General features: G+C 51.0%; 9 protein-coding genes across 9 annotated transcripts; 2 read left to right on the top strand and 7 right to left on the bottom strand.

Annotated features, from left to right (window-relative positions):
• Positions 1–445: 445 nt before the first annotated feature.
• IAR55_000096 (uncharacterized protein) lies at positions 446–3,862 on the bottom strand (the record flags this gene model as incomplete). The annotated part of the gene is made up of 11 exons (XM_066943234.1): positions 446–670; positions 729–818; positions 882–1,023; positions 1,112–1,209; positions 1,275–1,363; positions 1,415–1,481; positions 1,540–1,652; positions 1,714–1,867; positions 1,920–2,065; positions 2,121–2,232; positions 2,291–3,862. 11 exons carry the CDS (start codon positions 3,860–3,862, stop codon positions 446–448), a joined length of 2,808 nt encoding a protein of 935 aa, XP_066805776.1.
• A 1,058-nt stretch (positions 3,863–4,920) lies between these two features.
• On the bottom strand, positions 4,921–5,814 carry IAR55_000095 (FeS cluster assembly scaffold IscU; the record flags this gene model as incomplete). Its single annotated transcript, XM_066943233.1, has 5 exons — positions 4,921–4,971; positions 5,046–5,131; positions 5,202–5,395; positions 5,466–5,533; positions 5,635–5,814. The coding sequence occupies 5 exons, from the start codon at positions 5,812–5,814 to the stop codon at positions 4,921–4,923; spliced, it is 579 nt and encodes a 192-aa protein (XP_066805775.1).
• Positions 5,815–7,881: 2,067 nt separating this feature from the next.
• Positions 7,882–11,708, bottom strand: IAR55_000094 (uncharacterized protein; the record flags this gene model as incomplete). Its single annotated transcript, XM_066943232.1, has 2 exons — positions 7,882–11,403; positions 11,493–11,708. The coding sequence occupies 2 exons, from the start codon at positions 11,706–11,708 to the stop codon at positions 7,882–7,884; spliced, it is 3,738 nt and encodes a 1,245-aa protein (XP_066805774.1).
• A 398-nt stretch (positions 11,709–12,106) lies between these two features.
• Positions 12,107–15,927, bottom strand: IAR55_000093 (uncharacterized protein; the record flags this gene model as incomplete). Its single annotated transcript, XM_066943231.1, has 10 exons — positions 12,107–12,402; positions 12,465–12,633; positions 12,703–13,808; positions 13,865–13,947; positions 14,004–14,238; positions 14,312–14,393; positions 14,457–14,663; positions 14,722–14,835; positions 14,892–14,978; positions 15,070–15,927. The coding sequence occupies 10 exons, from the start codon at positions 15,925–15,927 to the stop codon at positions 12,107–12,109; spliced, it is 3,237 nt and encodes a 1,078-aa protein (XP_066805773.1).
• A 348-nt stretch (positions 15,928–16,275) lies between these two features.
• On the bottom strand, positions 16,276–18,149 carry IAR55_000092 (uncharacterized protein; the record flags this gene model as incomplete). Its single annotated transcript, XM_066943230.1, has 4 exons — positions 16,276–16,517; positions 16,601–16,773; positions 16,842–17,719; positions 17,778–18,149. The coding sequence occupies 4 exons, from the start codon at positions 18,147–18,149 to the stop codon at positions 16,276–16,278; spliced, it is 1,665 nt and encodes a 554-aa protein (XP_066805772.1).
• Positions 18,150–18,464: 315 nt separating this feature from the next.
• IAR55_000091 (uncharacterized protein) lies at positions 18,465–19,848 on the top strand (the record flags this gene model as incomplete). Its single annotated transcript, XM_066943229.1, has 5 exons — positions 18,465–18,682; positions 18,797–18,917; positions 19,011–19,114; positions 19,174–19,523; positions 19,670–19,848. The coding sequence occupies 5 exons, from the start codon at positions 18,465–18,467 to the stop codon at positions 19,846–19,848; spliced, it is 972 nt and encodes a 323-aa protein (XP_066805771.1).
• Positions 19,849–20,070: 222 nt separating this feature from the next.
• On the bottom strand, positions 20,071–22,107 carry IAR55_000090 (uncharacterized protein; the record flags this gene model as incomplete). Its single annotated transcript, XM_066943228.1, has 5 exons — positions 20,071–20,798; positions 20,866–21,198; positions 21,269–21,405; positions 21,546–21,725; positions 22,064–22,107. The coding sequence occupies 5 exons, from the start codon at positions 22,105–22,107 to the stop codon at positions 20,071–20,073; spliced, it is 1,422 nt and encodes a 473-aa protein (XP_066805770.1).
• Positions 22,108–22,198: 91 nt separating this feature from the next.
• On the top strand, positions 22,199–23,155 carry IAR55_000089 (uncharacterized protein; the record flags this gene model as incomplete). Its single annotated transcript, XM_066943227.1, has 3 exons — positions 22,199–22,563; positions 22,719–22,887; positions 23,030–23,155. The coding sequence occupies 3 exons, from the start codon at positions 22,199–22,201 to the stop codon at positions 23,153–23,155; spliced, it is 660 nt and encodes a 219-aa protein (XP_066805769.1).
• Positions 23,156–23,426: 271 nt separating this feature from the next.
• On the bottom strand, positions 23,427–26,163 carry IAR55_000088 (uncharacterized protein; the record flags this gene model as incomplete). The annotated part of the gene is made up of 6 exons (XM_066943226.1): positions 23,427–23,911; positions 23,990–24,119; positions 24,179–24,650; positions 24,722–24,978; positions 25,053–25,742; positions 25,840–26,163. The coding sequence occupies 6 exons, from the start codon at positions 26,161–26,163 to the stop codon at positions 23,427–23,429; spliced, it is 2,358 nt and encodes a 785-aa protein (XP_066805768.1).
• Between the last annotated feature and the right edge of the window lie 355 nt (positions 26,164–26,518).

Raw genomic sequence — 26,518 nt, 5'->3', positions numbered from 1 at the left:
ACAGGTAGCACCGGCATACAACTCGCTTGGGTGATGTACATACATGTAAGAAGCATCCTATACTTCACTCTGATTGTGTGAACTCATGTGCAAAGCAAATCAGGTAGATTCCAAGGTAGATTTGTTCCTGGCATTTCATTCGACAAGACCTTCTACATGATCTCAACAACGGAACGGGTAGATGGTAATACTGTGTACAGCACAGTACAGTACAAAATACGCTCTTTTCGTTATCGTCAAAACAACTCGAAACACCCACGATCTGTGGACATGATCGCTCTTCTTCGCTCCGCGTCCCCAATCTCCCCCTTTCCCGCCCTCCTCTTTCACAACATCCCTCACACGGTCCAACCATGCTTCAAAGGTCTCTGCTAATTCTTTGATTGCAACGACTGCGACTTCCCTTCTCCTGATGGCGCCGAGATCACTTGCTCCCCGCTTGCAATCACCAATCCCCCACATCTCTCGTTACAGAATTGAATTCCCCAAATGGATTCTTCTCTTTATCGTAGGCATTCCTTTCGTCACCTCCTTTCCCACTCGTGGAAGTTGACGGCGTCGTTGAGGGATCACTAGGCATCGAAGGTTGAGTGATCTCTCTGGGAGTAAGCATACCCGGTGTAGAATTACCCATGACTGAAGGAGAGCCCGCTTTGGCATGGATGATATCCTGAATGAAGCGGGAGCGTCAGCTCATACTTGCAGACGCATGCAGTGTATAGACTTACCGTTTCATTTCGATCAAAGTCTACACTCTTACTTTCCCTCAATGTCCTGAAATTGATTGCGTCGATGCCGTTCGATTCAGCAGGTATGATCTGACGACACAACAACCAGCATCGGTCAGCAGCGCAAAGCAAAGCCTGGCGTAACAAGCTCACGGGAGGTGTCATGTTCCGCAACAGTCCCCAATTCACACTTCCGAACCATTTATGTTGCTTCACTTCGCTCGCACCGGAACTTGAACCCAAGCGCTTGTTCTCATCCTTGATCAAGAGTTTCCGAATGCAGGATTTGCAGAAGCTACAAGGCCAACGATGTTATCAGCTTTACTATACGTGAAATCTAGCAGGGACAAGGTACACTTGGCTAAAACGGAAAACGTGCTCACCTCGAAACTGGTGTGCTCTCAGGGAAGAAAACATCATTCTTCATGACGTTTGCAAACGTCGCATTCCTATTCGGGCCCTTGAAGGGCGTTGTTGCAAACTATGTGTCGTCGGTCAGCTCCAGACAGCCCTAAAAGTCATGCAATTGACAAATAGTTGACTCACGATCATTTCGTACACCAAGATACCCAGAGTCCACCAGTCAACAGCAGATGAATGACTATGTCCCTTGATGACTTCTGGTGCGATATACTCTACGACACATCCATCAGCATGAAACCCTACGGGTATGCGTCCTCACTCACCCTCTGTTCCGACAAAGGAGTTCGTTCTGAAATCGGCGATGCAGGATCGTGTGTCCACCAGTATAGTCTGAGATCGCCAATGTCAGCTGTCATGCCATTTTAGAGTGCGTTGGCAGCAGACTCACCCCGTTCGGACCGCCATGCTTGATAGCAGCAGGTGCTCCACCCGCTTCTCCAGATTGCTTTGATAGATCGAAATCTGACAGCATGATATGTCCAGATTGATGCAATAGAATGTCTGAAACATCAAAGTTAGCTGGCTGCTCACTTGACCAAGGGACAGCTGATGTGTCACTCACTCTCTGGCTTCAGATCACGATATATATAACCGTTGAGATGTAGGTACTCAAGCGCAGCGGTCACCTCGGCAGCGTAGAATTTGGCGTGTTCTTCCGACAGACATTTTCCTGGACGAGTCTGTAAAGCCCGGAAGAATTCGCCACCCATGCAGTACTGATCTTACCGTCAGCCCATGTTAACCACCCATTGGGGATATTCAGCTCACATCAAGCACAAAGAAGAGATAGTCTTGTGACTGGAAGGAGTGGAAGAGAGTGACGATGAAGGGATGATTTGCCGTCGCCAGAATCTCTTGTTCGGCCAAAGCTCGTTTGATCTTATTTCGCTTGATCATCTCTTTCTTCGACAGCACTAAAGCAGATCCCGTCAGTGACAAAGCTGGTAGATTTATATGTCGATGACATACCCTTCATTGCGAATAACTTCTCCGTCTTCTTCTCTTTCACCAAATACACCTTGCCCACATCGCCTTTACCGAGCAATTTGATTTTCTGGAAAGAAGAGGGTGTCACCTCGACCTGAAAACTGCGTGAGCTTCTACAAGTCCGATAATCGGCTGACGCCCTCCAAACTCACCGATCTTGTCTTGATCGAATTGCTACTATACGTTCTTCTAAACACCTGTTTATGATGAGATTCTCCTCCGCCCGGCGATCCGACACCTAATTGTCCCTGCAACTCTCTCACATTCTTGGGTACCGCCGTAGTCGTCAGTGATCTCGCACCTCTCGTTCCTTTCGCTGATAGCGTGGACGAGGGGGTGGGCGAATCGCCTTTGGGTGTTCTGACTAGTAAAGAAGTAGTGGATGGCGAAGCGGTGGATGCATCGGTTAAAGTAGCGATGAATGGATTGCCGTTGGCGTACTTCTCCGACGGAGGTGATTGTGTCAAGTCAACCTGATGATTGGCAGAGATGACGAGAGACGGGTATATCTTCTCTTTCTGCGGTAGAGGCGGAACTTCCGGTGCGTTATTGAACATAGCAGGAGAAAACAGAGCCTTTGCATTGGGAGCTGAGACGACGCGACGCAAGAATCGAGCTGTAGCTGAGCTTTTGCCCGGTGTCGTGTTCCCATTACCGCTGTTTCCACTGCCATCTGACGGTGTTTGGAACCGACTAGAAGAAGTAGAAGGGTCGCGTTTGTTCCTACCAGGGGTGACGGGCGAAGGTATTGACGGCGTTTGTCCGTTGGAAGACACGCTAGATGATCCAACTGATTTCTTCCTATTCGACGAGCCTGTGCTGGACGGTGCTTCTTTGCCCAGCCCACGATACTTGTCGGCTTTGCTTTTGCCAATCCTAGGACTTGCATCCGCCGTTATTGAACCAGTGTTGGGTGATGAGAAGAATCGGCTCTTGAAGCTGGTCGCGATTAGATTACTGGGTGACCGTATCGGCGTACCGTAGGGCGGACCTGCGGGTGACACGATATGCGAGCCAGAGGAATGCGATGACCGGTCAGCCGTGAATGCTGAGTCGGTAGTGGAAGAGTATGGTCGTGACTGTTCATCCGACGTCGAGGCGGTGATTGTCGGAGCTGATTGCAATCCTCCATTGCTTGTATCGAGATGGACGGTGTAGCCTTCTCCGGACGTGACCGTCCCTTCTCCATCGTGACCTTCTCCACTCTTCATCGCCTTCATCATGGTTCCAGCCGTGAAAAAGTCCGACGACTGCACCTCCAGATATGGTACTGGAGGAGACTCTACCACTTCAATGTGACCTGCACGTTTGGGAGGATAAGGATCTGTTTGTGATCGTAACTGAGGTACTCTAGGAGGATACGTTGTTGGGTTCCCTGCAGTGGAGGTAAAGGACGATGAAGGGTGGTCGAGGGGTTCTCCTAGATTCAGTTTATCTGTTGCAAACGTGCCTCCGTCGGCGGATCCAAGGTTCAACGCTGGACGGTTCTCCTTTCCCTTTCCGACGCTAGTACCATTTCGACCTAATTTGAACACGCTCTTCCATTTCGATGTAGACCCACTGGGTCCAGCACCTGGAGAAGGGAAGGGAGAGGAGGGAGGGAGCCGGTATTGGGTCTCAGATGCGGTAGTTGAAGTAGATGCGTTGAGTGGGGAAGGGGAATATGAGGTGCTTGAGGGGGTTGCTGAAGGTGGCGGCGGCGGGGAAGCGACGGAGGACGACATATCCAGGCGGATGAGGACGAGACGTCGGTCTCGAATAAACTCCTTTCGTTTGGCAATTGCGCTTATAAAGCGATAAGATGTCGAGCTTGACTCGTCTTATGGCGGGTCGAGAATCATACCGCGTTCAAGGCAAAGGTCAAAGCGGACTTGATCGATAGTGCTGACGCGCGAAGGATCGTGCGATTCGGTGGAGAAGGGAAAGATATATGTGTTTGATTGAATGGGCAAGAAAGAAGTCGGATGTCGATGGTTCCTGATCACGGTTTTCACCTTCGACTGTGCCCAGGAGCCAAGGGGTAGGTGTCGGACAGTGGGCTGTTGCGGTCGAGAACACAAAGAGCGTATCAGTCCGAGTGGGTTTGGTGTGACAAAGACCTAGCGGAGGAGATGATTCCGGAAGCAACAGACAGGAGACCTGCTGTTTTTTGTACGCGTTATTGCCCTGATGCAGAGATAGTGGTCGTGGCTGCTGGCTTCAAGGAATCGACTGTCTGCTGACTGATTTTCTCTCGCACACCTTGGTCTCACTTTGTTCAAATCTCGAGACGCTCAGCTGCCGTTGTTTTGTTTTGATGACACGCGTTCGGATTATGTTTCGTAAGGGGTGATCCCAGTCGGAGGCGATCTGAGTGAAGCAATGACGGGGTGATGGCTGGCGAGTGGAATATCATGTGTGAGCGACGGGAGCTTGCATGTGGAGGGAGGGGAAGAAAGCGCTCTAGGAGCGAAGATGACCGGGAGGGTGAGGGGAGAGAAAGCGGGGAGACGAATCCCACGTGGGGACAAACAAACCTTGAGCGTTACCAGCACGCCTATCATCTGTGCCGTGACACGCCCTATACCCTCGACTCAGTAAAGCATCTACATCTCGCCATCATAATCACTGCATACGAGTACATTTTACATGACAGGGACATGAAGACTCCGTGCTCAACTCGGAAGAGCTGCTAGAAAAAAAAGAGAACAACTTCGTAACGCTACACCTTCGTCATCTTGCCATAAACGATAGTTTCGCTTTAGTTTTATCCTCGTTCCTCCTTGTCTTCGCTAGCCACTTGTTAAGCGTGAACAGCAGTTTGAGCAGTGGCAGAGGCAGAAGGAGGGGGAGTCTACCATCGAGTATATAGCCACCGTCAGTACACGATTCGACTTGATGTACGATTCGTTGATAAGTCCAACTTACAGCTGGGGCTGTTCGCTTAGCTCGCTTGGTTTGATAGTCCTTTATGGCGGACTTGATAGCATCCTCAGCGAGTAGTGAGCAGTGTACTGCGCAGCACATCATCGTCAGCTATCCGTTCAGAAAGCTGGAGGTCAACTGATCTCATAAGCAACTCACGCTTGACGGGCGGCAAGCAGAGCTCCTTTGCGATCTCGGTGTTCTTGACGGCACCGGCTTGCTCCAAGGTCATCCCCTTGACCCTCTCTGTCATGTATGAGGAAGAAGCGATTGCAGAGCCACAGCCGAACGTCTTGAACTTGACTTCGCTGATGACGCCGTCTTCGCCGACTCGAATTTGAAGCTTCATCACGCTGCGATGCGAATGGAGGATTGGTCAGTAATTTTGTCTCGGTCGATATTACGAGTCGGTTTGATACTCACTCTCCACAGGCAGGTGCACCAACGAGGCCGGTACCGACATCAAAGTCTCCCTTGGGAAGGTTTCCAACCTATATAAAAGTGGAAAAACATCAGCGACTTGCTGCTAATCTCAAGTATGATGTCTCGATCGAGTGGTGAAGACCAGCATATGGGAGAACATGCAACACACATTCCTAGGGTTCTCGTAGTGATCGATGACTTTCTCGTGGTAGTTCCTCTTCATCACCCTACCAGCGCCCATGAAAGACGCAGCGGCAGGTCGGGCCGTGGCTCTCATCGCCGGTCGAGCGAAAGAGGTCGACGCAACGGCGACAGTCGATCGGAGAAGTCCAGTGGAGTTTCGCATCATCTTGATTATCGTGATCTGCGTTTGTCGTGTTATGGATTGAACGAGATCGAATATTCGTTGACGAACTGTGATTGTGTTCTTCTTCGGTGGGGAATAGTATTTTTTGAATTACCGGAGTGATTAAAGCGAGAAGGAACAAAGATGGGATGGATGGATTATGTATGATTATCGATTGATTGCATGCAGATGCCGAGGTGGAGAACGGAGGTGAGAGAGCAGAGCAGGAAGCGGAAAGATGACCAAATCGTAATCTGACAAGCGGTGGCGAATCGGAATTACCGCGGTTTACGACCGATGTGGCACCCCTCGCCCCACCCCCCGATAACCGTCGGCACCGAGGTCTGAGACGAACAGCGCCAATTGGGCATAGTGGTAGTCTGCAAATGATTCTTTGGTGAACATCTCCTCCTCGGCCGGTATCAGATTGAGTAGGATGCTTATCATAGAGAGATGACGATAGGACCGAGAGACCAATCGTCATGTTGTCATTCATACAAGGGACCGGCAGCCGACCTCCCGCTCATGTGAGCGACCAAAGAGATATATGCGCCACTAACACACGGCTGGCATGGAAATGGACTTGTACCTCCGCATCCCCTTCTCCTCGTTATTGGGCGGGCGACTAACGTAGAGATATATCTCTCTCGCACACAGGCAGCCCATACAGCGGACTGCTTTGGACGCACACATGATTCAGATCCTCGCCTTGTACTGACATCGTCGTGTACGCAGAGAGGTTCGACGCGTACTGACTTCACTTGTAACATGCGTATGGAGCTATACATATGTAGGCCAGGGCCTTGCACACATGACTGGCATGTTTCAAGTCTCCGTGCGATCATCGTGAGGCGTCGGATCACCGACACCTTTCCTGCGTCGAAGGTCTTTCGATCACGATCACCTATCCTTCTGGTCACTGCGTCGAGTGCGCGGGACTGGAAGGAGACATCAGGCGTCAGATGCTATCCTTCGGTAAGACTTTGGTCTCGGCAGTCCCAAGTGTGCTTATTCCTGGACGGAGCATGGTGGATACAGCTTCGTGCTTTCCAACGAGGCCAAAGTGAAGTAGACTTGTTCTTCGGGTTTCTTCTTGGCAACATCGCTCAATGGCTGAAGCATCTCAGCGGTCGTACGGCAACCAGGACAACCATTTTATCGAGGTTGACAGTCCCGTTGACCGGCTGACCTGAGCAAGCTGAGAGAGCTCCCATCCTGGTCGTGGGTTCCACCAATAACAAGATGACGACACCGCTGTTCCTCACCACATTTCTGGTGCTCGCGACATCGGTCGTAACCGCGATCAGAATACCTTCCCTCCCTTACGGATGGGGATACATATCGTGCATATACGAAAGGGGATGGGAAACATATCTTAGACAAGACTAGTGAGTCTTCTCGTCCAGATCTGACTCGTTGGACACCATACGTCATGATGTCCGAACCTGTATACTTACATGTCGTACTGGACCTGACAACGGAATTCCATCACGATCGATCCAAAGGGCACCCTCTAGTTTCCCATCAGGATAGAATACATCTTCACCTACCCTTCCGATTCAACTCATACCCAGACATCAACCTACAAAAAGCAACGAATTTGTCCCCAGAAACCACCTCACCACCCCATACGCTGCCGGATTCCGGATCGACAACAAGTCTCCCGAATGACGGATCGGGTCCACCTAAATTGAGAGATTCTTCCCAGAAAGTGATCTTTGGTTTCGTGAGTGGTTTGGTTCATCTATCGCTCTTCCGTCTGGGCAACAGACCAAACACATCTATCTGCTCTCCATCATACCAACCGAACCCCCCGGGACCCGTATTATATCTCGCTGAGCATGAGCTACCTGATAAATGACATATACGGCCGTCGACCCAGACAATGACTTCGGACGGTAGACGTACACTTGCTCTTCTGTGGTCCTCGTTGTGGTCACTGGTTGGGTGGTCGGTATCTATCATATGGTCATGATTGCATTACATAGATTACAATGTAGTATGACGCTGCTATGATACGAATGACTGGATGGATGAATGGATGGGTGTCCGATGCTATGCTATACTATATCACCTCCTCCGCTCGGCCCTCATTTTCGCCGCTTGTCTCTTCTTCCGATGATACTTCAACAAGAGCACGATCTTTGAATACCTGCTATTCAGGTTCTTCAACATGAGACTTGCCGATTGTTCCAACACTTTCCCAGTCTTATGATTTCTCACCGGGACATTGCCGAACAAGGGTAACACCACACCAAACTTCAACTCGTCCTCCTTCCTCCCCGCCCCATCTACCTCAACTTCTCCTTCCCCCTCGGCTTCATCAGGTAAAGCAAGAGGTACCAAAGCTCTTTTATTCTTCGCATCTTCCAACTGCTCGTACGCTCTCTCCAAGACTGAAACAGTCAATAAAGAGGGTCGCCAAAGTGTATCTCCAGGTCTCCATTTCTGTAGTAGCTTCACATTGATGGCCGAAGCGGAATCCGGATCATGCTCGTCTTCTCGGAAAGGTGATCGTTCAGCGTGCATCTCGTGGCGTCGATTTGGCGGTCCAAAAGTCGCTTCAACAGGGATGTCCGCGATACTAAGCTCAATATTTGTTCCTGCTTGACCTTCCTGCCCACTGTTCTTCTTGACAGAGGGAAGATCAAGAGTGTCTCGGAGAGCTTCGTAATGACGTGCCTTGATATCACGGAATCGTCTCATCAAGATCTTATCCGCAATCATGAAGGCGCCCTCCACGTCTCCAGATCGAGCCAGGGCTACCGCCATATGATTGTAGTTTCCGGCGTCAAATCCAAATCCGGCCTCTTGAACTTCCGCCCAGGCCTTCTTGACATCGGCATATCGACCGACAGAAGACAAGCTGTCCAGCACGATGGAGAGAGGGATACAGAGAATATTATCGTTGGTTCTAACCGGCTTGGCTGCGCTCACAAAGTCGATCGTTGAAGTATCGGGAGCGTGTTGCTCTTGCTGCTCTGGGGTTCGAACCGAAGTGATATCCATAGCCAGTTGTACAGCCTTCCTCCACGTGTCCAGGACCTTGCTAACCTCTCCCGCTCGGCGGTATACATCCATGAGCTGAGAGTAAGCGTGAACACTGGTCTGTGCATCACCTTCCTCCTCATTGTTGATCAAATCGAAGTACGTCTGCGCTTCATCCCAATTTTGTAATCGGCCATGAGCCACAACGAGAGGACTGAAGATGTTTTGGTTGATGAGTGCTCGCTGGTGGCGACGATCAGCAACATGGCCCTCCTTGACTTGCGCATAGACCGACATGGCGAAATCATGAGCTTGTTCGAGCGACCTTACACCCTTCGCGTCGGTGAAAGACTGGATTATCATGCCATAAGTGACACTCGATGGGAGAATCTCTCGCTTGAGCATTTCATCGTAAACGGCTCTGGAACTGACCCCATCGCCTTGTCGCATGTATCCATGAAGCAGGATGGAGAAGGTGTAGATGTCGGGTGCAGGTGCCTCCTTCACTCTTGAGAGCTGGTCCATCTCCTCGTACAGATCGCGAGCAAGATCCATATTGCCGCTGTCGCTGGCCGACTGAATGACCAGTGCCCAAGTGCTCGAAGAAGGCCTGCGAATCTTCCTAAAGAGAGCAACCACATGTTCAGTTGGAGCAGGCAACAAGACGAGTGCTCGTATAATGGCAGAGGCCACCGATCGCTGGGTTCGAATCTGTTCTGGCAATGCGCTCCAACGTTTGGCAGCGTTCGCCCATTGTCCCGATGATACTTCGGCATTGATGATCGCCGCGTGAGCGATCGTATCTGGTTCCAGACCTGCTTCGGTCATGGCTCTGAAAACATTATCGGCGTTGACCGGATCTCGTCTATTGGCGAAAAGAGATATGAGGGCAGTGTAAGAGTGGAGATTCGGTTCCAAGCCGACTTCGAAGAGTCGATCGAAGAGCTGGATCGCAGCGGTAACGTTAACTTGATCCGCATAGAGCTGGAGGAGAGAGTTGAACGGGTACAGGCGAGGCTCGATAGCAGTGATTTGTTCTAGACATTCTTTCGCACCTTCAACGTCGTTAGCGTTGATGTGAGCCGTGAAGAGAATTTCCAAGGCATCCGGATATTGAGCGTAATCATCGCCCACTCGAGAACGAAGAGCAGCAAGCGTTTCTTGTACCCGGCCAGAATACGCATAGTTTGCCGCAAGCACGACCTTGTCTCTCCACGTCGGTTCATACTCTCGACAAATCTGCTCCCACGCCTCTCTCTCCTCCCGTGCCCAGCCGGCTCGACCAGCCAATTGCAGAGCCCTGTACAAGCCTTGATGGTTGGGCGAGGGATAGTCAAGGCGAATGCGTTGATAGATCCGTCGTGCGTCCGATTTCGCGTCCTTAACGGCAAGCCAGCATAATTCGATGGCAGCTTCGTTGGGAACACGGATACCGTTTGCCGTCAGCTCTTCGTACAGTGCCAGTGCTTCGTCGACTCTTGATCGGTCTCTCGTAAGGGCGATGAACATGAGACTACCGAGTCCACGGTTCTTCACATTGGGATCTTTGGCGTAGGCCTCTGACCACCAGTCCAAAGGTCGATTGACCCGCCTCATCGCGTCGTAGAGAACTGTCGATACGCCGCCTGGAAAGGAGTGCGACCCCTTGCACGCTACAATGAGGTAATGTCGTAAAGAGAATGGACCTCTTCGGATTATTTCCAGGAGATCGTCGTTGCGATCGGCGGCGAGGAGAAGGTTTTTGTATTGGTCCAAACAACGAAGATCAAGCGAGGGATAGCGGATCACCTGACCATCATTGTCGGTGACTCGTGCCAATGCCGACCTCAATCCCTTCTCCATCTCCACCAAGGCATCATCCCAAGCTCCCAATTGGGCATAGGCCACCGCGGCTACTGCGTAGTTCAACGAGTCGGTGCTCTTTAGCGGCATCATGTTCTTTCTTTGCTCCAGAACCAAGTTCGCTTCTTCTTCCGCGCCGGTGGTTATGAGAGCGTAAGCTCTGATCGCACAAGCAAACTTCGGGGTGTGCCTTTGCGACATTTCCCTCTCATTCAGGCCTTCCAGCATTCTCGCCAGCTTCCCATCCAGCCACATCCATTCCGCATCGTCTGCTGTTCTCCTCCAGAGGTCAAATATTCTGGCTAGATTGGCGAATGAGCATAATTGCTTCGCTTCAAGACCGTGCTGATCGAAATCATGTTGAAAATGGGCAGCGGATTGGAAAGCACCTCCTCTTAACCGTCTGTAGATTGGTTCCGGGAGTTTGGCCCATTCGTCAGGCGGAAAGCGAGGTCGAAGAAACCGCTGATCGGGTGATAAAACCTCAAGATTGACGGTACGCGACGGTATTTGACCAGGAGGAAGGGAGGATGGCGAAGGGGAGGTGAACGATGAACTGGAAGAGAGGGCGGAGGAGGGAAGAGGCGGGAACGAGATAGTATGTAGTTTAGGCGATGAGCGAGAGGAGCGAAGGTGTCGATATATTAAAGGCGGATCGGAATGGTGATCCTGATCGTGCTCAACTGTCTGAGCGGCGCTGGAAGAATATAGTTTGTTATACCGTCTCGCTGACAACCCTACCTCTTTCCGTTTCGTTCCAGCCTGCATTCGGCAAATGTCAGCTCTACTCCGTATGTGATATGTCTCTATGAGTGGCTCCGACCTCGATACGACGGGATCCTTCAACTTACGTTTCTCGTGGAGATCGTGTTCTCGTTATTGCGAGATCGAGCTGTCGCTGCTCCGCTTTGCATTCGCGTCGATCCCGTCGCCGTCGCCATCGCCCTCGCCACCGGACATGGTGGATACAAATACCCGTTTTGTACCAGTCTCAAGACATGGTGTATCGTGGAGAGAGAGGTGCTGGTTTGCCTGGTGGCGAGCGAGGCGAAGCAAGGTGGTGGCATTGGCCACAGCTAAAGAGGAGGGGAAGGAAGAGGAGTGTGGAGCAAAGCCGGAGATCGTCCCTTTTGACAGTTCAATTGAAGGGAAAAGGCAGCCGGACTCAGAGACGAGCAGGGTTTGGGAGGATGTGATGTGCGTTGAACAACTGTATATTGCACCGATGCTTCTTGTGTGGATTAAGATAGAGACAAACGTTTAAATTGCTGTTGGACGACGATGATCGGGATGTGACTGACTTTTGATCAAACGGAGCATTACGGAAACATCTGAATGTGGCACTTGATTCCTGGCAGAGATCTTCGAGGTATAAAAGTCCGTGAGCAGTGCATGCATCGTTGCAATGCATATGGTAACAGAAACCTCACTCAGACTGCTGCTGCCCCCATATCGATCCTAGCCTTCACCCTCGACCAGAGGCTAGCAATTTGCCCATCTCTTCATTCTCCTTCTCCAATTTACCCAACTTGTCCACTCCCTTACCCATCTTGTCCAATAACCATTTTGCCCGATCCCTGATGGCCGTGTGCGCGCCGATGCCTAGCCATCCTCCATTAACACCTAGAGCCTCCGAACCCCCATCCGTTGTGATACCTTTCAACGTTGTCAATTCTCCTTCGTAAGTCTTGATATCTGCTTCAGCCTTGTTGATCAAAGCGGTGTTGTACTCTATTTGACAAGAGGCCTTGAATACAGGATCTAGTCATCGCAGACGATGGTCAGCTTTCATATGCACTGTGAACGTGTCCACGGCCGCTCACCGTTGACCAAGGTCTCAAAAGCGTAACGGAATACAGGTTTGCCCGGTTTGACTTTCGACGCCCGTCCGTCAACATAGGTGACAGAGACCAGTTCGTGCTCCTCAAGCGCCTTCAAACTCTGCTCAGCTCCCTTGAACGGGAAATCCTGCAGTAATTGAGCATATGAGAGCTATTTTGCACGCGATGTTAGTGTTCGTGCGAGCAGGTATGAACCAGGGTGTACATGACAAACACTGACCTCGCCCTTCTTTGCCAATTCCGAAACGACCTTCCAAGCCTGTGCTCTTGTCCATTGCAGGTTTTTCGCATCCTCGCTGTCATCGCCAAATGCCAATTTCCTCAACTCCACGACGTTTCTCAGAATGATATCATCTACGGCATCCTTGATCTTGGATCCAGTCCTGACTTTGTAAACCAGAGTCTCTAGGTCGACCATTCGTCCTCCCAGTTTCGCTATTTGTTGACTATCGTCGGTCGAAAGTCCCGAGACGGCGCTTGGAGCCGACGATGTGGTCTGTGCGCCGGGAGCGGCAGCCTTGTCTTGTGCGGATAAGTCGGGGGAGATCGTTCGGAGCTTCTCTCGTACGTAGTTCAAGGCGTTGATTTCATCAGCATCGGCTAATCCAACGGAGTTGAGGGGTTTCGAAGGTAAAGCCTTAGTAAGAGCCTTGGTCGCAGTCGCGCCTTCAGTGATGACAATGACATGGGCGACTCGGTTCTCCACCAGACTCGCTCCCCATTCCGCCAGTACATTCCATAAGTCACCCTTTGCGGTCTTCTGTGCAAAGTTCTTCAAGACGACGATTGGAAGCGATTTGATGAGCTCGCTTTCCGCATCGAGGTCGGCCGTGGCAGCCACTTGTGCCGCTTTCGCAGCAGCAGCTTCCGCCAGCTGAGCGTTACCAATGGTTTGAATCGACGCGGCTGTGGGTGGGACAGCTTCGCCATGGATAGGCGCATTGTCATCCATGAGAGGGACGATAGCTTGATTCAGATCACTCTCCAGGAACGGTTCGTCACCGAGACCAAGTTCGCTCATTGGGCCATTGCCGGCGACGCAGTCTAGTCGGCCATCGTGCCATCCGCCGCGAGCGATCAGCTGCCTTCTCCTCTCCCTCTCCACATCCATTTCCACCTTATTCTGCTCGTCTCGTATCTTCTCCTGGTGTGTCTGCTGTGCATGAACGGAAACGTCTTTGAGCGCTCCCCCGACAATTTCTAGCATCTGACGAAGTTGTTGATCTAAGGGAGTCGAGAAGCCCGCCTTTTGACCGATGAGACCGACCGCCGCAAGGTCGATCAGGCCACTGAGAGAAGACATGAATGAGAAAACTGGGTAGTAGCCTGTGCAGGAGTTGTGAGTTCTCTCCGTGAATGATACCAGCACATGGTGGACTGACCGGTCTCGTCGGCCAGTGCGCTGACTAGCCCAGCATCATTTTTGGCTTTGGCGATTTCGGCACAATCAATGACCATGGCGGGTCTGAATTCGACATTAGCATTGCAGCTCTTGACATAGTCCAGCCAAAGAATACTCACTTATCCTGCTGCTTCAGGACCCTGGTGACCAAGCTCACTTTACCACTGCCGGGCGGACCCGTGATGGTGATAAAGGATGATGGATACTCCATCAACAAATGCTCCACATCTTTCTCTGCCTCGACACGATCCTTCCAAGCGTCTTTACCGATAGCCTCCTCTGACTCTTCGGTGGAAGTACCAGAACCGTGAAGGAAGCCAAGTGAGGTAGGAAGGACAAATCGCTTGCGTAAACCTGAGCCAGAGTTATGAATTCAGTTTACGCGGGCATACACCATGCGGGGAATCCACTGGCAAAAACAACTCACTTTGAATCAAAGAATACTTCTCCAAATCCCAAACCCCTTCCACTTTCGTTCTCACGAAGAATGCTCTGATAGGATCAAAGAACTGCACAGTTCTTCGTCAGCATGTAAGCTCCGGACATCGAAGTTCGCGATGAGTGTTAATCACCGTATAGCTAAGAGTTCCAATGAGGAAAGCGATGACGGGTATAGCAATTCTGGGATGCGCCCCGATCCAATCCCGTATCGCATGAGCTTTCAGCGGTCGTTCATAATACAGTCTCAGTCTGCTTAGAGGTATAGGGGTTGGAGATGGTCCTCCGGAAGTACGAAGGGTGAAGTCTGCTGTATTAGTAGGTGTGGAATAGCCGTGTAGCTAGACGGTGAGGATATGAGCCTACATACACCACCGCCATTTGTACGGGAACACCTACGCAGTTGATGGCAATTGCAGATGTGGACAATCGAGAAAAGGCGACAGTTGCGAAACGAAGAGATCCAGCTGGGACAGGTGTAGGTGGTTGTATGTCTATCAGCCTACCGTATGGCTAATCATGTCTTGAGAGTCAGCACAACTTTCTTGTCGCCGAAGGAAGATATTCACCCGGAATAGCGTGTATAGCATTTCTTGCGAAACGTCTGGACCGTCGAATTCTACCCTCACCCGCCGTGATGGATATCGATTCAGGTCCTATGTGAGAATACACACTTGTAAGCTTCTCTTGACCGGGTGTCAATCTGCTTTCCATCCCCAAAGAGGCGTGGAAGAGAGGTCGACGCACCTCTGTCCACTGTTTTCCCTTGACCACCCAAATTCTACCTGCACCTGCAGCAGCTTGCAGACCCTTCACCCCATCTGCACTTCCTTTCCTCAAATCTCCACCACCCCCAGCCGATGTTCCTGCAGCTGGAGCATCTGCCGAGTAGATAGCGTGTCCCGGTATACTTCTCCCCAGATTACGTTCTGCCGTTCCTGACCACTGGCCTAGCCAGCTTGGCCAACCGCCATGTAGTTGTGCTGCCTTTTCCAACTTGGGTATGAACAGTCTACCCGGTGAATTGGGTTTGACGTTTGCCAGATCGGGAATCACGTTGATCCCTGCCAATTCTGCACCTTCCTTCTCTACCTCTTGTTCTTGATCTTCCGCTTCTGTTGCGGCAACGCCGGTTTCGTCTTTCTTCGCCGACGATGGTTTGGAGGCAGAGGAAGCTGTGAGATCCTTTTCCGGTGGAGGGATATATGAAAAGTGCATGAATACACCTCCATCTTTCCTACTGACTTCCCAGCTTTCCACCCTGAATCCATACGAAGTGACCTCCTGAGCTATATCGTGCAATCGTTCCAACAGAGACTCTTCTCGCAGCTGACCCCATGACGGTCGGAAATCCCAATAGGCAAGCTTGATAGGAAGGACATTTGAGATGTAGAACGAAGAAGTGACTCGGGGTGGATCAGGGGCGGGGACTGTATCGCCAGTCGTGGCTGTTGAAGTCGGAGTTGCGGTAGTTGAGTTGAATCGATTTGAAGGGATTGCTCGGACAACAGCGGGGAGCCGAGGTGGAGGACGGAGGTTGAGCGCCGAAAACAGAAGAGGGGAACGTAAGGGATGCTTGAGGGGAAGTAGCCGCGGTCTGATCATCGCGTTGACCCTTTGTCTGATGATTTCCTCGTGCAATCACAACACGGAGCAGAATATCAAATGTCAAAGAGATGATGAAAATGACTGATGGGATGAAATGAAAACAACCGAGCCGAGCATTGACGTCATGTCTTTTGGCCGCCAATACAAGAGACGCAACAATAACAATCAATCAAAATGTAGAGGATGTCACCATGATACATCACGTCTCACTGAATGCAATGCTGCCTAAGTCATGCCATCTCCAAAGCGAAACACTCCCTTTGGCAGTGCTGCGAGAGTGTCTACCAAACTATATAGTGGATATGCAACGTCTTCCCTTTTCGACTCGGCACCCATACGGAGGCTCTACTTGCCCTGACCAGGAATGTTGCTTCCACCTTTCTGAACATGGGTGAAAGTTCCGCCCGCAAACCACCTGTCATTTGCCGCTTGTACTCTCTGAGCAGCTGACAAGGACGGCGTGACGATCTCGATACCTTGCACAGGTGTGAATGAGAGCGAAGTCGACATTCCTGATTTGGCATCGTTGGATACGGCTGACCGACCGAGGAGTTGAGTACGAAGTTTGTTGGCTCGAGATAGTTTGGCTACGCGCAAGTGCATTCTATCAGCATCATTCAAGCTCGAATCCCACGTATCGATGAGTCCAAGACATGAGAAAATTGCTCACCTTTACTTCTCGCATCGGCTACTTCGCCTCGCACTCTCCCTGCTGAACCGATCATACCCAGACCGACAGTCTCGTCGTCGATGCCTACTTCTTCCTCAGCTTTGCCGAACTCCATTCGATTCTGCATCTTCCGCAATTCGGTCTGCGCGTATGCCTCTTTCGCTTTTCGTGCTCTGCAAGGAGATGAGGGATAAGATCAACCAACGATCCAAACGAAGAAAGGGATGTTACAACTACACACCTCTTTCCACCTCGCTTCTTCCTATTCGTCTCTTGAGGGATCGGTAGAGCCTTCACCATCTTGTTGGGAGGTGGTTCTGCCATCTTCTCAATCCTCTTTTGCAGTTCTGCCAAACACTTCCTTCCATAGCTCCCGTCTCTTGATCCTTTTCCTGCATCAATCCTAGCCGCCAAGGTACATTTCGCCGAGACTGCTCTTTGTGCCCTTCTCCTATCTTCGGGTTGGGCGCTCTGTACCAAGGGACTCTGGAAGACGAACCCCGTATGTCGCTGTTGACTTGCTGCCGAGAGATGACTATTTGCCAGAGTCTTCTTCATCGCTCCAAATAACATAACGTTACAACTCGGTTGTCTGCTGAAAGCTTGTAAACCACCCGCGAGACCCAGCAATTTTGCCGCGATACCTGTTCCTACGATGGCGGAGAGATTGGGCGCGACTGCAGCCATTCGACTTTCGACATAAGCGAAAATTTGCTCTCTAGCTGTTCGAAGTTCTCGAGCAACCTCAATAGCACTGAGCACCGTCTTCCATTCTCCTGAAGTCAACTTCTGGCCTCGGGTCGAAGTTGCAGTCAGAGTGATAGACAGAATAGTAGCGGCGGGAAGCGTGGGTGGAAATGTGCACTTGGTGAGATCGTCGGCGTTGCCAATGGCTTGCACAGCGGCAATGTACGTCCATGGGTCGGCGATGAGCTGTTCCAGTTCGGGGAATCGAGGAGCATAATGATCTCGAATGAATTTGTGAACAAGCAGAATCTCGTTGTCGACTTCAACCGACATGTTATTGGCGGTGACGACGAGATGGTATTCTGGATTCTCTTCCAATGGTCCTCCTGCAGATGTCATATCGGACGGCGTTGAGGTATATTTCGCGATATCCTGTGTGCGATGTGTCAGCTGGAGTGAATCGCTTGTATCCTTGCGTCTGATGACCTACCCCCAAGACCTCTTTCAACTTCTTCCCTGTCATCAATTTGGCTACCTTGCCCACATCTTCCAGACCGGCCATATCTGTCTTCTCCACTTCCTCCGCATCCAGTTCATCGGCAGGTCTCACTCCTCCTTCTGGTACAAAGCCAACCGCACTAGTCCCGTCCTCGAGAGTCATTCCGTCATCGTCTCCGTCATCGTCATCGTCTACATCCATAGCAATAGCGGGTCGTTTGGCACTGCTACCTCCTGCGGACGGAAGAGGGGGAGGGAGCATGGCCCCCTTAGAGGAAGAAGCTTGAGGGGTCGGCTCGGGTGAGCCTGCTTCTTCGTCGGACAGACCATCGAGGTCGGCGAGAAGTGCGTCGGCGAGCGACATTATGAGAAGATTGTCTAATTCTCCTGTTGAGGGAAGCTCAGAATAAAGCGAGTCTGGAGAGAGAAAGGTGGATGAAACCGACCTCTTTGGGTGGCCAAGGGGGTCGTCCTAAAGTGGGAGCATTCAATATACTTCACCTCTCCTCCACCTTGGATCTGTGCTGCGATTCGTAGCATGCCAACGCGACACAGAGACATCGTCCTCTTTCGACCTCATCCGCCAGCTGGTCCGTTGCAATCTCCACAAACTTCTGACAGCTTGACCACTGCACAGAACGTGCGCTTCCACTAGCGCCTCATACGTCCTCTAGGCAAGATGCGCGCTTTCACCTTTCTCACTTCGCTCCTTGTCGCTCTTCCCCTCACCCTCGCCTCGAATGCAGCGCATTGGTCTGCCATCGCATCCAAATCAAAAGATGGGATCATCAAACTCAACTCGGAGTCTTATGAGGACCTTTTAGCCTTGGACAGGGATTATAGCGTATCAGTACTCTTGACGGCGCTGCCTCCTCAGTTCAAATGCCAACCCTGCCAGTGAGTCATCGGTCTTCATGTCGTGGTCCATCTTTACCCTTCCCCAAGCAATGGAATCGTCACGATATAAGACGCCGCGGGTAAGTCTGATGAACATTCCGTTTCCTGCTTCAGTGTCTTCGACCCCTCTTTCAACCTCGTCGCTGCCAGCTGGAGAAAAGTTCCAAAACAAGTCAGAGATCAACATTTCTTCGCCAAACTGGACTTCGAAGACGGTCAAGCGGTATATCAACAAGTGAGTGTACAGATCGCGAGACCGGTTGGGTCGCGCATACCAGACGTGACGAGAGTGTCTTTCTAGACCGAAATTGATGGAAGTTGATCTCAGCTCGGTCTCACTTCTGCTCCAACGTTACAATTCCATCCTCCTCTTGCTGGACCTCTACGAAACAGCAACAAGCTGTCCGTAATCACCTATGAACTGAATCGACAGTACGTGGAGAATGAACATCGAATACATGTCCCGTGCACTGATAATATCGTCCGATTAGTGGCCTCACTGCTCCCCCTCTTCACTCTTGGCTTACCGGTCTAACCCCGCAACCATTCTCCCTATACAAACCATTCAACCCCATCCCGTTCATCGTCGTCCCCCTTGCCCTCATCGTTATCACAGTCTCCCTCTACTCGATGCGAGCAATCCTCATCCCCCTCGCCCAATCGAGAGTCGTCTGGGGCACCGGTAGTCTAATCTTGATCCTGACGTTCACCTCGGGGTATATGTGGAACAAGATCAAGGGAGCGCCTTATGTCGCTGCAGGACCTGGGGGTAGTGTCAGTTGGATCGCTCAGGGGTATTCTAATCAGCTGGGCTTGGAAAGTCAGGTCGTTGGTGGTGTTTGTGAGTGTTGCCTACGCGATTTTCACTACTTTGTCTACCTCGACCGGTCTTTGTAGCGGTTACGCTTCGGTTTCGCGTTCAACTCTATAGCCGAATCCGCTCGAAATAGGAATACTTTGCTGACTCCCTCACTCCTATCCACCTAGATGGCCTCTTGGCATTCTCCATCGTCGCATTGACAGTCTTCGTCCCCGCTCAATCATCCCCTGTCAAACAACGTATCGGAGTTTATCTCTGGTTGGCGATGCTCATCGTCGTCTTCAGCTTACTCATGAAGCTGTTCCGAATGAAGAACGGAGGATATCCATTCGGTCTGCTCTTCTGATATGGACACAGGCGAGTGGGAGATAGCGCAGATGAAAAGTAGGACAATCCATCTCTATGGATGTTGCTTTGATAGCAGCCAGAATTAGAAGACAATGCATGAACTGAGAAAGAATGTTGATGATGAACAGTAAAGAAAGAGCGAAAAACGAATGACTGGATAAAGAGAATTACTGATTGAATGCTATGGACAGAGAACTTGTCATTGTTCTGTGCTTTTTGCCTACTCCGGCTTGGGTTTCTTCGCTGGTCTTTCATCACCGTTTTCTCCCTGCTCAGCTTTCCTCTTCTCATCACCCTTCAGACTTTCCCCGACCTCAGCCACCTTTTCACCAGCAGCCACAGCTGCCTCCCCTACTTTCTCCTGAATAGCATCCGTTGCTTCAGCCGCCTTGACATTGGCTCCCTCCACCAATTCTCCTACTGCCTTCTTCACCTCTTCCACAGCTGCGTTGGTACCCGCAACGACCTTTGGTTTCTTCTTCCTGACCATCGAAGTGAGGTCGTTCACTGGTCCGCTGACATCGATTGTACTGGCAACGGCACTACTTTCGGCAGGTTGTCCCAACAGATGACTAATACTTTCAGACACCAGATCACCCGCATCCGGAGCACCTTTCAGCTCTTCAATCTTGACTTCCATATCGCCCAATAGCGCCTCTACATCATTCAATTCGTTCTCTCTCTCCTTATCTGACATCTTCTTGACTTCTTCGCTCAAGTTCTCGGTGGAGGAGGACGACGCCGATTCGAGTTCAACTTTTCGTGCCTTGAACCCTTGGACAGCCTTTTCGACATGGGAGAGAGCATCAGCCCGTCTGTTGGGAGTAAATTCGAGGACTGTAGCGAGTTGATAGTGCACCGAAGCGAGGGCCCGGGAGGAAGGAGGAAGGAGAGCGGATTTGATTGCGAGAGCTGAACTGTAATCTTGAACTGCTTGAGGGAAATTTTCTGTCGTCGCGCGGACATATGTTGCTTAGCAGTAGCGCATGGAGTCACAATGGGATTAATTACTCACCAGTCTCACAGCTCACATCTCCCAGAGCCAAGTAACAATCCGCCAAGGTCAACCTCGTTTCCTTCCCTTCACCTTCCTTCAGACCTTCCACCATCTTTTGATAGATCGTTCGAGCAACGTCCAAAACCTCCCAAGCGGCATTGTAATCGTCCTCTGGCTCGTCGCCATCTTCACCAGCATCGCCGTTCCCATTTTGTCCGCTCGCTTCCCCCTCTGCAGGAGTGGAATCTCCTGCAGGGATATTGTCGTCTTCCTCGTCATCTGAGGCGGGATCGGCAGAGAAGACAAAGTTGGACTTTTTGGAAGGTGCATCTTCGAGAGTCGCTTGGCGGACTGCAAGTGGTGAGCCCATTCAGCTTGCATCCCATTGGACGGTTAGGATGAGGGCGGGCGGCTGACTTACCTGCGTCGTCTGCCTCTTTTGATCCTTCGTCTTTACCCATGACACCCTGTTGAGAAAACGCAAGCTCGTAAAGCGCCTTACCGTAGCTGAGCAGAAGAGGTGCCATTTGAGGATCAAAGTCACCGACGAGCTGTCCCCTGTCGTGAGATCATCTCCGTCAGCTCCGTTACACGTCCCTCCGTCCCTCCCCGTCCTACTCGAACAAACTTCTCTTGACCTAGCTCATCTTTTCTCAACCTACACACTGTAAAAGGGCACAATACTGAGCTACACTTACATAAGCTCCAAAGCATCAGCATATTTCGCCACTCCCTCCTCCCATTGTTTCAGGGCGATGGCCTTCTTCCCCTCAGCCACATACTTGTCAGCCAACGCTCGAATCTCGGTGGGATCGGTCGTTGCTTCGGTCCTTTCTTGAGGTGTCTCAGCAGCGGGAGGGGTATCGGTCGAAGCAGACCTAATGAGTCTTCAACGGTCAGCTCGACATGATGTAACGAGAAGAGGCGGATTCAAGATCTCACATTCTGATCCTTGTTCCCGTAGCTGTGATCAGTTCGTGCAGTGAGGAAGTCGAAATATAATGTCGAGAGACGCAGAGAATGTAATATCATTGTGATTGCGAGTTTGACGACGCGTCTTCTCCTTTCCTCCCTGCGCGTTCAACAGATAATTTTTGGTCCCGTTGTCGGCCCGTCACAAAGTGATGATGTAACCAGATATTTTAGTTGCCACTCGCCAAAAACGATGAAACATGATGAACGAGCATGTATGACACCTTTCACCATCGACAATCACCCTTGTAAGGCTCTCCGATCTGACCAACATTGCATTCTGACCATCGCCAAATCCGGTGGAAGTACAACCAACCAGCTAGTCTCGGCTTCAAGAGGAAAAAGAATACTTTCTTGACCTTGGACAACAACACCTGCAATGCCTGAAATCTGTCAAGACTGCAACGAGCCCGTCCTTCAATCCGCTTCCGAAGGCGCTGTGGCCTGTTCATCAACCCTTTCCACACCATCTGCGTCTGGACCCAGATCCATCCCTTCAAGTGGAAACGGCTCGGAAGGCAGGAGTAAGGAAGAGTTCCCGACTCCTGTCGATCCGCCTTCATCGGCTCGACCAAAGGGTACGACAGCTATGACAGATGGACCTAGTCCTGATCTGCCTGCTCCAGGAGATGTCAAGACTGAAGGAGAGAAGGTGATATCTGCCTCATCGTCGGATATAAGTCCTCCGTATTTGGGGAGTGTGAAGCCTAGTGTAGTGATCGAGTTCTGTGATCGGTGTAGGTGGTGAGTTATCACTCCGTCTGCCTTCTCCTTGGAACGCACGAGAAACAAAAGATAGACATGTCGAACTGTAAAGGACGATGAGGACCTTGGAATGTCCTTGCTACCTATATAGAAGTGGTGTCTCCATCGTGCTGACCTATCTCAAATGCGCACAGGGCACCTAGAGCCACTTGGATCCAAACCGAGCTTTTCCTCACTTTCCCCACACCCATACTGAAGAGCATAACCCTCATCCCTCTCAATGCGCCCGAGACAGGCGGTCGATTCAGAGTCTGGTTAGATCTCGGCGATGGGCGAGGTGACCAACTCACTTGGGATAGAAAGGTAAGCCCAGACTCTCATTTGTTCCTACTACTAGTCCCCCTATATGTCATTCCTACTTTTCTTTGGCGGTCTACATGTATTCGGACAATCTTCGTATCCTCTGCAACATACTGTGCTAACATTATCACGTTGTACTGGTCAGACCGAGGGAGGTTTCCCGGAACTCAAAGTCCTCAAGCAAAGAATACGGAATCTGGTTCAGCCTGATATGGGACTGGGTCATTCTGACGTACACGGCGTGAGGAGCAAGGATGGAAAAGCGGAGTGATTTTCTGGTTGAGCTGATGCTTTGGAGATCTGTTGTATATAATCATTGGTAATATCGCCTTATTGAATACACGCTCGGGAGTCGACCGCAACTTTCAGCGAGACGGCTCAATACGAGCGACTACGCCGTCGAAGCCACTATGATCTCACTCGAGGCACAGTCAGGATGACTATTGCCTAATGCATACAGTAATGAGGGAGACCGTCCACGATCTCTGCTGAACCATCGTCCTAGTCCTTCAATCCGTAACATTTTGCACTCTTCACACAGCTCACCGCTTCCTGAACGCATTCTTGGAAGCGCTCCTACCCGGATCTCTTCTCTTCGTCCTCCCACCTCTTCCATCCAGATCCCCATCATCTTCTTCCGCTCCACCTTTCTCCATACCCACCCCGAACGTCTCCACCTTCCTCTCTTTTCTTCTCGTTCCACCACTATATTCATCTTGTTCGTCCTCGTCCTCGCCACCGTTACTTCTCCGTTTGGAAGATGATGATGTGGGGATGAATGACATTTCCATACCGCCATCCGTGGATCTCCGCATAGCCAAGACGGAGGGATCGTTCTCGAGAGCATTGACGCGTGATTTACCGTTGGTCGCAGAAGAGGGTCGTGATGAATGGAGTCGTTGACCGAAAGTAGGTTGAGCAGTCTCTCGAGAATCGCCGCCGCCACCAACGACCAGACGAGGAGCGGCACGAGGTTGAGCACGTCGTTGAGCAGGAGTGAGTTTACGAGGATCGTATTGTAACAAGTCTAAGATTGATGTCATAGTCAGATAACGTACGATCAATTCGCCCAGCATCACTAAGACAGATATCGGTTGTGACTCACTACCATCGTCGCTCTCATCACTCCCGCTCTCGGCGTCTGATTCTTCTTGCTCGTCCTCACTTTCCTCAAGACCAGATGACGACTTGTCGCTCTCTTCGTCCTCCTCTTCGACTGCAGTCTTTCTCTTCGCCTGTTATCGTGCAATGTCATCAGCTATGATATCGCTGCGAAATTTGTAACAGCACCTACATTGTTGTTCGCCGTGGCAGGATTGAGCATGGCAAACTCTCTACTCTCCTCATCCACCTCGAAGTCTGGGTTCTCCCACAATTCCTGGAATCTAGGATCGGCCAACAGACCAGGAACCTTCTCTCCACCTTCTGTCTCCTCCTCCTCTTCGTCCTCGTCCATGACCGCATCCTCATCATCTCCAAGCTCCGCCTTCCTGTCTTTCTTCTTCTTAGCCAACGCCGCTTCTCTTTCCTCGGCCCTCCGGACTCTCTCCGCCAACGCCTTGTTGACTTTGGGCTGGTCCTTCCTTGCTCGGATACGTGATTCGGACTTGGCCTTGAGTCGATCTGAGACGATACGGTCGCGATACTCGGCGTACGATTGTGGGTTCGCGATGAGTCGTGCGGTTGTATACAATTTGAGTGAAAGGAAGTATCCGTGCATGTACGGCTTGAGTGCGGAAGTGCCGACGAGATGGGTGAGACCAAGGCTATAAAATGGTGAAGTGGGTCAGTATGTTCGACCCAGAAACATAGAGACCGTCGATAGCAGTATACGTACGTGTCCAACTCTGCCTTGTCCACGAACTTGAAGTCCGCATATGCGCTCTTTCCAGCACCACCTGTGAAATCGTCTGCCAGCTCTTCAGTGACGGAGTCAAGGAAGCTAGCCCACTTCGGTGCCGGCCCAATCTCTGGAATGTAATATGAGGATAATTGCGGCGCCTCGCAAGCCACGAAGATGAGGCCTGAGTTGGGGACCGCGTGAAGGTCGACAAGTGAGTTGGGAGGGTGTAGAGACAGGTGATTGTGGGAAGCCTAAAAAGATCAACGATGTCAGCCAAGGCGTATGCCTGTGGAGTTGCTTAGGAATGAGACCGTTTCCAACTCACATCATTCTTGTCCCAGACCTTGACTACCTTACTATCGGCACTGACGACTCTCCCTGTATCTTCCTGAGCGCCGCCACCTCTCAACCAATCCACCCTCCTGATAGATTCCCCATATCCTTGATCCTTGACTGCAAATGGTGTCGGACTTCGCAGGTCGTATAGCAGTGTATGACCTGATGATGTTCCGACAGCCAGGGAAAGCCCGTCGGTAGGATGTGATGATAATGCCGTGACTGAGAGTTTCTGAGTGGGAGGAGCGATGATTGCTGAAGGGTCGTATGACTGAATGGGAAGTAACGTCGATGAGGGAAGGACTAATCGGGTCAGAGCTGATCTTGATCTCGGATCCCAAAATTCTACCACACCACCACCGCCGTCCAGACCGAAACTCCAAAGACCATGCCGGGGGTTCACGTCCACGACATTGACGCCTTCCACTTCGTCTTCCCTCCCATCTCCCCACTTTTGCGCCACCTGAAGAGGAGTCATATATCTTCCTTCTTCGAGGTTGAATCGATAGACATCGGTGCCTGTACATCCTATGATGGCGTCCGCTGAGGGTGAATGGTATCCTAATGATCGACCGTATGTGGGTAATCTGACAGAATGGTGAAGCCCCATCTGGGTGTGGAAAGCTAGTGATCTATCTCTTTGTAGATGTAACGTCTTGGTCCAATCTGATGATAGTATCTGTGACAGGGTATTGATGTACCTTCATCAGTAAACGCCGAGTTCGACCTCTCGGGACTGGAGTACATCCACGAGCAGATAGATATAGCCAACTCACGACGAAATCCACGTTTTCAGCATCCGTCACTCTCTCAAACTTGACCGTCAGGTTCTCCAGATCCCACACCTTCATCATCGGCTTATAGGTCCCCGTACCAATCGCATGCAGCCCATCTTCCGTCGTCTTGATCCGTATAGCTGATCCTGGAAAGCTGAAATCTTGCACCAGTTCCAGATCCCCCACTTGATGTTGAGTCTTCACCCGTTTCTTCGTCTTCCCCGCACCTCCTGAGGGCTTGGTCTTCACTGAAAGCCATGATGGGAGGGATGTGGACGATGTTGAAGAAGGTCCGTTGACCGTGTATACCTTCGGGAAGGACATACTACGGAGTGGCAAGGGCGGACTGGAAGGGCGAGGGGATTCAAAAGGCAGAAGGATGTGAGGAAACGGTCAGACTCGGTATGTTCCCTCGCCGGCACCGTCTATCTATCTGAGAGCTGTGAGCGGGGTTTGTAATACGGATCGTTACTGAGGTCAGGATGGTGAGATACCAATCGTGTATCACTGGTTTGAACATCACTGAACGCAGTGGACCTACATCAAAGTCAACATTTTCGGATAAAAGCGCGAAAAAATAACTGACCAGGAATATTTGTTTGCTGATTGAACCGGTCACCGTTCAACCGGGCAACTCGTCACCATATCCTCTGTCCATCTTGGCCTTTTGACTTTTGTC

Source organism: Kwoniella newhampshirensis, chromosome 1, assembly GCF_039105145.1.
Source record: "Kwoniella newhampshirensis strain CBS 13917 chromosome 1, whole genome shotgun sequence".
In the NCBI taxonomy this organism is placed as follows: domain Eukaryota; kingdom Fungi; phylum Basidiomycota; class Tremellomycetes; order Tremellales; family Cryptococcaceae; genus Kwoniella; species Kwoniella newhampshirensis.
The sequence above is the reverse complement of the archived record's forward strand: the minus strand, read 5'-3'. Positions and strand labels throughout refer to the sequence as shown.